Source organism: Hydra vulgaris, chromosome 13 (assembly GCF_038396675.1).
Source record: "Hydra vulgaris chromosome 13, alternate assembly HydraT2T_AEP".
NCBI classification, from domain to species: Eukaryota; Metazoa; Cnidaria; class Hydrozoa; order Anthoathecata; family Hydridae; genus Hydra; species Hydra vulgaris.
The window spans coordinates 6110001-6122639 of NC_088932.1; the positions used below are offsets into that span (position 1 = coordinate 6110001).

General features: G+C 27.8%; 1 protein-coding gene across 3 annotated transcripts in view; it reads left to right on the forward strand.

The window, feature by feature from the left end:
• The window catches only part of LOC100203506 (nucleotidyltransferase MB21D2), a 17459-nt gene extending 5876 nt beyond the window's left edge, over positions 1 to 11583 (forward strand). For 2 of the 3 annotated variants that reach the window (XM_065815179.1, XM_065815180.1), the window contains exon 2: positions 9945 to 11583. In XM_065815179.1, the coding sequence (XP_065671251.1) occupies positions 10085 to 11302 (1218 nt within the window). In that variant the 5' untranslated portion in view covers positions 9945 to 10084 and the 3' untranslated portion in view covers positions 11303 to 11583. Of the gene's footprint in view, positions 1 to 5147; positions 5200 to 9944 lie in introns of all 3 variants that reach the window. The other variant, XM_065815178.1, reaches the window with a different exon arrangement.
• Positions 11584 to 12639: the final 1056 nt, after the last annotated feature.

The window sequence follows — 12639 nt, forward strand, 5'->3', positions numbered from 1 at the left end:
TTTTGTAAACTGACATTTAACGAGTTGTGTGGATACTTACAAATGATTAAGTATGTATATATATATATATATATTTATATATATATATATATATATATATATATATATATATATATATATATATGTATATATATATGTATATATATATATGTATATATATACATATATGTATATATATATAACTCCGAACTGGTTGTTAGAAAGTTTTTCCGTATTTTGTTGACACAAAAAAAAAAAATTAAAATACAATTTTTTTGTTTTAATTGATAGACTGCCTGCCCCAACGAAACCCTCAGTCAATGTAGGAGCTCTTCTTTGCGAGTCAGGCTATAAGATAGTCGATGTAGCAGCACTCCGTTGTGAGTCAGGCTATAAGATAGTAAATGTAGCAACACTCAGCACATGATTTACAGTAAAAAATAAAAATAAAAACATTTTATTTAGAAAAATAAAAATAAAAACATTGTTTATATTATTAAAAACATTCTGGTCAATTAAATTTGCGTTTTTGCGTTTTTTAAAAAAAATGATTAATTTGTAATTAAATTAATGGTTTTAACATTCTGACAACACGGAAATGGTAGTACCCTGGTAGTACTGCGCTTAACTTGTTTCTCCGTGCAGCGGCCTTGTTCATCAAGGTTCATGTTTCGGAGTTATAGAGTTGAGAGAGAGTTATAACCACTATTAAGTAGCCTCCTCGTCTGTAGTGGCCTTCTCAGCCTTGGGGAGGAGAATAACAAAAAAAAAAAAAAGAATTGGATGAAAGTCAAAAGTAATTAAAAGTGATGTATTTGTTGGCAAAAGAATCATTTTTTACCTTAATGTACTTCCAAATGCAACAATTTATATATATATATATATATACATATCACACTGAAATAGCCTGCTGCCGGGGGCTTCAGTACATACATTGGCTAATTTAAAGCCTACCATAAAGGAGTGCTGCTACATCGATTGAGGGTTTGGCATGGGGTAGCAATCTTTTCTATCATTATTTTCCGTTTTTCTTCTTTTTCTGAAAACATATGCTATAAAGGTAGGAAAAACAACTAACAATTTTTTATCTGTTAATGCTATAGTGTGTATATATATATACACACACATATATATGTATATATATATATATATATATATAGTATATATATATATATAGTATATATATATATATATATATATATATATATATATATATATATATATATATATATATATATATATATATAAATAAATATATATATATTTACATATATATATATATATACATCACCTTCCTCTTTGTTCTTTATTGTTCTTCGACTAAAAGCTGCATTCTTTTTTGATTTAGTTTATGATCTAATTGAGCATGCTCTTTCTCTTTACCCCTCTATCAATATTGTTGTTATTTGTGTCTTAAATGCTCATCACACTGAATGGCTTGGTTCTAACACCACTGACCCTGCTGGCAATAAAGCCCATAACTTCTGTATTTAATAATCTCTTAGTCAGGTAGTCAACTTGGTGCCTTATTTGCCAAATAAGCCTGATCACTTACCTTCATTCTTTTTGATTTGTGTCTTATCTCTGACCCTAGCTTGCGTTCAGTTTCTCCATGTTCTTCATTAGGTGCGTTCAGTTTCTCCATTAGGTGGTTCCAACCATGCAATGATTTCTAAAAATCTTTTACCTAGTACTTTTTCTTTAGACTCTTCCTAGCATTGCACTATTTACTACTGCTGACTCAAATTCTTTTTGTGATTTTCTTTGTGAAATTCCTTGAGCTGATGTCTTTTTTTCTCTGCACTGATAAATGTGTCTCCTATATAAACTCCTCAATCCAGGCACGTATGGATGCTTTTCTTAATTTTACACAATGGTTTTACCTTAACCTTTGTTATTCCCAGTTCACTAAATCTTGTATCTTAACTTAGAAGTTGGGCTTAAAATAGTCTTATTAACTTAAGTCAAACATTTCTAATTCATGGGTTTGATCTTATTCCCTCTCTAAAGCATAAGAAATACTTATTTGCAAATAACTATTCTTCTAATTTGACCTAATTGGCATTTTCTCTCTGCCATTTCTGTCATATTCTTGCAAATGTGTTATCCAGAACTCTTTTTAATTCTCTCTAAACTATTTAATAAGTGCTTGTCTGAATCTTGTTTTCCTGCCTGCTGGAAAATGGTATTTGTGGTTCCTATTATTAAATACTCTAGAGAAAACTCAGACCCCTCCTACTATTGTCAGATCAATCTTCTTTTCATTATTGGCAAGGTCTAAGAGTAACAAAAACAGTTTGAGAAACAAAAAATATTTAATATCTTATCTTGAGTCTAATAACATGCTCTCTAACAATTAATATGGTATTCAATCATCTTGAGAAAATCTTTGAGATTATCAAATGGTTTCACTCTAACTGCAGAAAATCATTTCACTCTAAATGCAGTATTAAAGTCATCTTTGAAGGCCTTCATTTCCAGTAACTTTTTTGGTACCTCAAGTTTAAAATGGCTCAATTAGCTGATGACTCAACATTATTCTCCTGTCATTACAAAAATCTTCTTGTTTCTATTGGTTAATTTAGGCAGTTGATCTTGAATCTCATTTCACTTCTGTAACAGTTTGAGGATTGAAGTGGCTTGTGAATTTTAATTCTAACAAAACTCAGTTTTTTACTGAAAACAATTTTTGCAATACTGTCGGCATTCCTATATTAATGAGTGGCAACCCTTTTACAGAATCATCTTTTATATGTTTTTGTGGATTATCATTTACTAGTGATCTATCATGGAAACCATATATACAGTTGATTGCAATGTTAAAACCTGCAAGGTTGCTACTCTTTATCTTGCTTGCAATTGTCTTACTCCTGATTTCCTTCTCTACCTCTACAATTCTCTTATTCATCCCTGTATGAAATACTTTTATCATATTTGGGTTGTTTCTTCTAATGATGGTCTTTTTCTACTAGACAAGATCCAAAAACGCATTGTAGATGTAGTTGGACCTGCTTTATCTGCCATGCTTGAGCCTTTCTCCCATGGTCATAAGGTTGCATCTCTTTCTCTTTTCTATAAATACTATCATAATTTCTGCTCAAAAGAGCATCTTTAGTTCTATCAACCTCAAATCATTCTTCCTTGATTCATCATTTAGCAAAGTTGAATCTTTTTACAGTTTCCGTCTCTGCCTGTTCTTAAAACTTTATTTATCTAGTTCTTTTCCTTGCACATCAATCGTTTGAAACTCTCTCCCATTTTCATGTTTTACTGACTTCTAGCACCTACAACATTTTAAGTCTTTTGTCATCTGTTTCCTTGACCTTCAACTCTATTCTTTGTATTTATTAACTCTCAACCTAATAATGGTTGCTTTCAGCCTTGCTGTGAGTAGTTTTTGTAAACTCTCACCTTAATAGTGGAGGTTTATGGGATATGTTCACACTCTAAATGACCTTGCAGCCTCGTTTAGAGTGAATTAGATTTAAAACTTTTTATTAATTAAACACCAAACTTGTTTGATTTCATCATCTTATAAGTCATTATTTTAAATAAAATAAAGCTTATAATAAATATTATAAAAAATAAAAATAAAATATATTATAATAAATATTATAATAAAGCTTATAATAAAGCCTTATAAGTTCTTTAAAAAAAAATCAAAAGTATTTTACTACTTCTTTGTTTACTCTGTTAAAAAGTTTATAATCATCAATAACTGGACTCTCTCCCACATTTTTTACACGTTAAGTTTCTTATCCTCTTATTGTAATTGCTACTCCTCAAGCAACTCCCTGTTATATCTTTTCCTCTTTAAATTAGGGTTCTTAATTTTATGGATCGAACTACATTTACAATGTGTTTTTAGTTCTTGCCTAGAAAGGAAAGAGGACCATTAGAAGAAATAGCTCAAATATGACAACAGTATTCCATACAGGGACGAATTAGAGGTTTGTTGAAGTAGAGAATGGAATCATGAGTAAAAAAACGGCGAGTACAATCAAGTGAAGCAACCTTAGCAGATGCTAATTTAGCAATCATTAGTATGTATGGTTTCCATGAGAGATCAGTAGTGAATAATCATCCGAGAAGGCATAAAGAAGAGGACTCAGTGAAAGAATTGCCATTCATCAATGTAAAAATGTCGACAGTATTGTGATAGTTGCTTGTTTTTTAATTGCTTCAATTTAAATCTTTCAGTTATTGCTTGATCAAGATTGATTTCTGCATTTCTTATTATTTCAAATTTTTTTCTTTTTTCATTATTTCATTTCTATTAGATTTGTCCTCTATCTTATTAACCGTATATCAAGCGTTCATATTATCTAAACTATATCAAGCGTTACTAATGCTGTTGTTTGTTAGAGCTTTACTAATGCTTCTAGACGTCAATTTTATAAGATTTTAAATGTTAACGTTAACTTCTCGTTTGTTTATGATCATTTTTATCAAATAAATAATTCTTCCATTTTCATATTTAGACTTGGCATTTGCAAAAAAGTTATTACACAACTTACGACTTTATTTTTCCATTTATTCTTTTTTTTTTTTAAAGAAGTTGTATTTTTTTTAATTTTATTTTTTGATAAATTAATTTTTTTTCTCAGATACAATACACTACTTGTAATTTTCTAGAATTCTATTTTTGAAGCTTCTTTTTTTTTTCTTTTTTTTTTATTCTGTCACAGTTTTCTATCCACTGCAACTTAATAGTAGTATTTGGAAGCTCTTCAATTAAATCTCCTCTTTAGCTTATTGTATTTGCTCTTTAGTTAATAGTTTGTGATATATAGTCTAAACAAAAATAAAAAGATTGGGTAATGTTCATTTTTTTGAGATTTACAAATCTAAAAGATGAAAATTTGAGAATACTGTATTATTTAAGAAGTTTAAAGTTACTAAATCAAACAATGGTTCATAAATTTATTAACATTATTAGAACCCAGGTCCTAAAATTTACAAGTAGAGTGTTTAAGGGAATATTAGCTTTTAATTGTGGTCTACTAGTTTATAAAAAAATTTTTGTTTTTTTATTGTACATTTTTTTAATTAGTTATTTTTAATTTAATTTTAAATTAGTTTGAAAAAATTTAAAGAAATCTGATAAAAATGATTTTTTTTATTGCGTTTTTTTTAAATTAGTTATTTTTAATTTAATTTTAAATTAGTTTAAAAGTACTTAAAGAAATCTGATAAAAATGAATGAAAATTATTTGAATGGTGAGTATATTTCTTTTTTACTATTTTGATTTAAATTTTTTTTAAGTTAGTTATTTTTTTTGCTCAATGTTACTTAATATTTTGTATACCAAACCATTTTGCTGCCTTAAATTCTTGTGCATATATATATATATATATATATATATATATATATATATATATATATATATATATATATATATATATATATATATATATATACATATTGAACACTTAATTGTGATTTCTTTAATAGTATTAAGAAATATTTAAAAAAATTGATTTATTAAGATGTGCCAAACGAATGTGTTACGAAAGTTAACTATTTATTATTACAAAATTTGTCATTTAAATGCGTTTTATATATTTAACTTTGTAGTTACTCGCTAATTATAGTACTTACTTGATTTAGGAAAGTCATTTTTTGAAGTAATTTCGAATCAAAATATAAATCTGTATTAAATTTTATTTTGTTAACTTTATTTCATATAAGAACAGAATATTTTATTGACATTAATTTTATCGATAAAATTTGAATGTAGTTTTTTAATATTGACATATAATATATTTGTTGATATTTACTATATTGCAACAACTCATTTTGTTACATGCATCCCTAAATTTGACATTGTAGTTTTCAAATATTTTTTCTTATATTCAAATAATTTTTAAAACACAGTGAACTTTTCAAAAAAAACAAACCACAAAAAAAAATAAGTTTCCAATAGTTAGTAATAATTTCAGTTTCTAATAGTTTTTCTAATAATTTCACCTTCACGTGGAGAAATGAAAATATTTTTTTTGTACGGTTTTCAATGTTTTTATTGACTTATAAAACAAACCCAAATATTTAAATTGCTTATAAATGTTCGTAAATTTAATAATTATTTATATAAATGTTAAATAAGCATAATCATTACAAATAATTGTTCCATAAAAAAACTTAAAATTAGAAAACAAAATAATAATTTTTTAATATTTTCTTATAAAAATATAAGTTGCATAATTTTAGGTGATAATTAAAAGTTTGTGAATTTTTCTTGCATGAGTACATCCGATGCCGCCTGATAGTTACTAATTAAACTATACTGATTTTATTTTATATTTTTCTGGTACATTAATAAGTAAACAAGAATGTTTCACAACAAAACGTGCTCATAAATTACGAAATGTTAGTGAAGAGAAAGCGCGGGTTAACGCCCAATATACTATATAAAACGAACAAGTAGATTATTGTCCACTAGGGTGGAGTGAATTTTAGTTTTTTTTTACAATTCGTTTAGCCTGGGTGTGCAAAAGTTGTCTATTCATTTCAGAAATACTCTTGAAAAATATCAATGCTCTAGGAAATTATCTTGAGGTTCCTCAAAACCTTTAAAATTTTAATGGGTCCCTAATATTATGTTAAAAAAAGTTTTTCAAAAGTATGTCATGTTGGGTCTCAAAAGAAGCAAAATTTTATAAAAATTTCAAAAATAACAATTATTTTATGAAAAAATTACTATTTATGCAATAAACTATAAAATAACAATTTTTTTTTTTAAATAATTGTTATTTTTGAAATTTTTATAAAATTTTGCTTCTTTTGAGACCCAACATGACATACTTTTGAAAAACTTTTTTTTACATTATATTAGGAACCCATTAAAATTTTAAAGGTCTTGAGGAACCTCAAGATATTTTCCTAGAGCATTGATATTTTTTCAGAGTATTTCTGAAATGAATAGACAACTTTTGCACACCCAGGCTAAACGAATTGTAAAAAAAACTAAAATTTACTCCACCCTATTGTCCACGCATATGAGCACGTCATCTCTTTTACCCACGACCACCAAGGGAATTAGCCGGGAGGCCTCGACTACAGAGAGTTCATTTTTGACAAAAAAATTTAATTTTAAATTGAAAAAAAAAGAAAAGAATCCGTTGGAAATGATTGAATTAATTTGGAAATGATTGAATTAAGTCGTAAGTTTTTTCTTTTAAATTTTTATAATATTTTAATGAAACAGTCTATTTAAGACGAGTAGAGTGTAACGTCTGTTTGCACCCATTAGTTATATCTTGGTATTTTATAGTGTAAGGAGCAGGGTCGGCACGGACAGGAACTGGCACTGAGGGGCCCAGGGGTGAAACATAGATGGGGCCCTTATGGTAACAAAAAATTTAGCAAAAATAAGTTAAACCCTTAATCACATGATGTATAATTTTGAAAAATATTAAATTCTTATAAATAGATTGTTATTAAAATAAGTGAAATTATGATACAATTTATAATGCATGCATATTTCCATATCTTTGGCCATGCACTCCGTCCATCAATTTATTCAACACGTTTAGAAAATAAATCCATATGCAAGGTTTTAAATCCATATGCAAGGTCGCACCACTTTATTTTCTGCACATTGCTATGCTAAAATAAATCTATGGTTATAGTAACCAAACACGATTTGTATTTTATTGCTTAAAGAACATAGCCATTCACACAAAATAAAAATCAAAAAATTTAATAGAAAATATGTTATATATTTTATTTTATTATAACAAATTTTTTAAAATTATAAAAAAATTGAAAAAAATTAAAAAAAGATTTTTTTAATTGGAAAATGAGAAATTTTTGTAAACTTCCTAGTTAAACGCACTTCCGTGGTGCTCTGTGACAAGACCGTTAGGTCTTCTTGGGACAACTAAATAACAAAATAAAATATAAAAAAAACCCCATTTTACCGTATAACAAAATAAAATAAAAAAAAAAGCCATTTTACCGTATTTCATTATTTCAACTCCAATTACATTTCACTATATATTTTTTATAAATACAAATAACTGAAATGTTATGTTTATAAAGAAATAATAATATTTTAAATAATAAAATCTCCAGTCCCGTTAAATATTTCTGAACCTCTGTAGTTGGAAAGCACTGGCTTCTTATGATTAAGAAGCACTGGCTTCTTATGAGCCAGTGCTTAATATTATAGTTATTAAACGTTCTGAATGTCTTAATAGAAAAGATCATCATAAGGAGGGGGCCCAAGAATACTTTTGCACCAGCACATTTTTATCTTCTCCAGGGCCCTTGGGGTTATATAAAATACATACTCATGACTCAATAAAAATTCGAATTTAATGTTTTTTTGTATTAAATTAATTTTTTAGTCCTACTCAAGATAATTTACTCTACCACTAACAAATAATAATATAAGGCTGCTTTATGATGTCTTTGTATGTTTTATTAAACATTTCATATTTTATTCGCAGAAATACATATATTGTATTGTCTTTGCAAAACTGATGCATATTAACAATAATTAGTTTTTATTAATTTGTATTTTTGTGTATTTTGATTAAGGTTTAGGTCCGGGATCTTCAGACATCGCAGGTGCCTGGGGGAAATCACCCCGACCTCCCTCGCCAGTCCAACCATGGGTCGGACTGGCAAGGGAGGTAGGGAGATTTTCCCCGGAGGTTTGTTTATCAAAACGTTATAATAACGTTTTAATAATGTTGTAGTAAATGTTGTTAACGTTATTTTACATCAGAATCACAACGTTGTAATAACGTCGGTTACACTAAGGTTATTTTTTATCAGAATTACAACGTTGTAATAACGTTAATTACACTAACGTTATTTTTCATTGAAATTACAACTTTTTGATAACGTTGGCAACATTAACTTAGTTTTTTATCAAAGAGATAACGTTTAATAGCTATATTTACATTAATTTTATACAGATGTCTCACTTTTTTTTGTCTGCTGTTTGACATAATAAATATTTACGCTATTAAATATTTATATACATATATATATATATATATATATATATATATATATATATATATATATATATATATATATATATATATATATATATATATATATATATATATATATATATATATATATATATATATATAGTAATTGTAATAGTAATATAGATGCTGTAGCCAATTACATCTCGAAACACATATATGATTATATATGCGTTATGACAGCGTACACTACTCTTTATTTTAATAATATTAGTTTACAGTTTGTTAAAAACCGAAATTAAATATAAAAAAAAAAAATTAGAGTTGAATAAATTTCAAAAAATTTGTAATAAAAATTTATCAAGTCTTGCTTTAAAAGAGTTCAAAGACTACGCTTTCACCACATGAATCAGTAATGCATTCCATTTATTCACAATACGGTTACTAAAATTGCTTGTCGAGACGAAGATTGCTTGACATTTTCTTTTTCAATTCTTAGATTATGACCTCTTATTGCTGATGCTGGTCCATTTGCTCGTAATGACGGTGCAAATTGTTGTGGTTTAAGCCTTGTAATATGATCTATATGGTTCAATAATTTGTACTTTTGTATTAGATCGCCGCGTAAACGCCTAGTCTTTTTTTTACTAAAATTCATTTACTAAAATTCATTACCAGATTAATCTTCATTCAATTAGGTCTCATTCTTTTACTATGACTGTTTCTAAGTGTTCCAAAAATTCTTTTTTGTCTAGTTTTTTCCTCGAACATCAGTTCTTTGGAATTCACTCCCTTCTTCTTGTTATCCTTACTCATATAATTTGCAATCTTTTGAATCGTCTGGTAATTGTTATCATGCTTCATAAACTTCATCTCTTCTTTCCAGGTAATTTCCAACTCTAATAGTGGTTGTTTGCAACCTTGTTAAAAATGAAGATGTTTTTTTTTTTTTTTTTAAAAAAAACTGAGAAAATATTACTTTGGTTTCTATAATTTTAATCGTGAAAAACTTTTTTTAGATTTTAAATTGAAAGTTGAAGAATTCAGAAAGTTTAATGAACTTGACGAAAATGTAAGGAGTAACGCAAGCACAACAATAAAAAACATTTTATATTTATGTCTTGGTCAATGGCAACCTAGAGCTTTAGAACACGTACATATGAGCGGCAGTTACTCTGAAGGTGCATTTCTTGCTCGATTCTTTAAGCAAAATAATGACTTTGAAGATGGGTTAAATCGGGAACTCGAAGTTGATATTGAATTTACTGTAGTGAAGTTAAGTACAGATTTAAAAAGTCATATTGAAGACCATCCACAGAAAGTTGGTTATGTTAAAGTGACTGCAACAACTGATATGTTTATGACTTCAAATGTGGCATGGAATATTTCTAAAAAAGACGTTCTGGAGAACTTACCAAAAGTGTGCCTTAATGGCTATGCTCAGCCTTTCAAAATTAAAAAGTTAATTGAAAGATATTCAAATTTTGATGATGATAAACGAAGAAAAGACCTTTTCAAATTAATAATGGGTGCCATACTTCGAAAAAATCCATCTGAAATTTTTTTAAAGACAGCCGGAGCAGTTACTAATGCTTCCTATGCTACTAGCTTTATTGTTCAAGTTGGAAATAAAAATATTTTATTTGGTACTTACGAATTAGTTCCTTTGTTGGAAATTAGTTGGTGGCCTGATATTGCAGCAGAATGGAAAAACAGGCAAAGGAATTGGCCTAATGAGGAGACCATAAATGATCTTACTAAAACATGCTTCATTATAGCTAAACCACCTCAATCAGAAAGAGATGATTTGGAATCTATTAGTTGGCGGTATTCTTTTTCAAATATTGAACGCAAACTAATCAGTATGCGTAGTCCACAGCAAAGTTTAGTTTATCTCATTTTCAAATCAATGTTTTACAAATGCCTGAAACCAATCAACACTGCGCAAATTCATTCTTTTTATGCAAAAAATATTATGTTAAAAGTATGCGAAAATTTTCCACCAGAAAATGTAATGTGGAATGAAAGTTATGAGGCAACTAAAGATGCACTTATTTATTTATTTAATGAACTTTACAAAGCTTTTGAAAACCGTTACCTTGCCTATTATTTTTTAAACAATATTAATGTCATCGAAACTGTCGAACCGTCAGTAAACAAGGAAGTAAAGACAATGATTACGATGATTGTTAACAATATTGAAGATTATATACAGTTAAATGTAAGTCAAGTTATCGATGCTGGAACAAATTTAATTAAAATGATGAAGAAGTTCGATAGATTTTATTCTACTATGTTTAATGGCAATGTTTGGGATTTTTTAAATTTAACATTCATTAATGAAAACAAAGAAATCCAAGATATCGAGCTAGATTAATAAAGAAAACTCTAGTAAGTATTTGAACAGTTGGCAATGAAGTTTGCATTAAGAAAACTCCAGTAAATATTTGAACAGTTGGCAATAAAGTTTTCATAAAATGTACATATATATTATAGAATTACGTTTAGGGTTATGGTTCGGGGAATAGTTTTAGTTTTTGTTCCCAGCCTTATGAGGCTTTGGTAGCGTAAAAAAATCTTTGTAATATAACAGAAAAATAACACAAACTGTTATGATTTTCTTTCTACTTATATATAATATAAATATATAGCTTTGTGCATTATCAAAGAACATGTTATATAAATAACTTTGAAAAATATTTGCGTGCCGAATAAGTCAAAATGTTTTTAAACTTTTATTAATAAAGATTAAGTAATAGACTTAAAAAAGCTCTGGGCAATCTAGTGGTCTTTTATTTAATGTTAGTTGACCTAACCAAGTCCGAGATGGCCACTACTGTCAAGGAGGCTACTATAATTGTGGTTACAACCCTTTCTCAACTCTTTAACTCCAAACACGAACCTTGACGAACAAGGTCGTTGCGCGGAGAAACAAGTTGCTCTTGCTATATCCATTCTTTTTTCTCTGGGTAATTGATTGGCTTTAATAGATCCATTCTTTTTTCTGTGACTTTCAATGTGTCCTATTATATCAGTTTTATAAAAAGTCATATTAAAATCCTTATCTGATAAATTTTCAGAGAAACAGCTGTTAAAAAATGTTTTTCAAAAGTTAATTCAAATAAGTTATTTATTGATAATGTTATTCTTTGAGTGTAATTTAAGTTAAATATGGAGCACACAATTAAGTTTTTTAAAGTATAGATTTTATTTATTTGAACCTTCTGGACCCACTAGTATTCTGAGCCCCTTTGCTCCCATTCCGTCACTGATATATTAAATAAAAATATTCTAACAAAAAAGTAAAATATATTAATCATAATACTTTACATTATAAATTTTTTTTTAATTGTATAAGCAGTCGTCATTTTGATCTTTCATCAGGGTGGCCAGCCAACTGGAAATCAGAGCAATCAGTGAAAAGCATTTGAGTCAGTGAAATCAGGGAAAAATCAGGGAAAATTTACTTTTTTTGCCAAAAATCAGGGAAAATTAAACTTGAGTTCAAATATTTTATTTTAAACTTGAATAAATGAATTTACACCTACTCTGGAATACACAAATTTCAATGAAATCTATTCTATTTCTTTTAACTATTATTTTTATTTCGTTTCTTATTTTATTATGACAATAATATCTAAACTAACTTATTTTGACAATGACTGGATCAATCCTGAATTCCATCCAGCATGGGGTTGGCTAAAGAGAACCAAT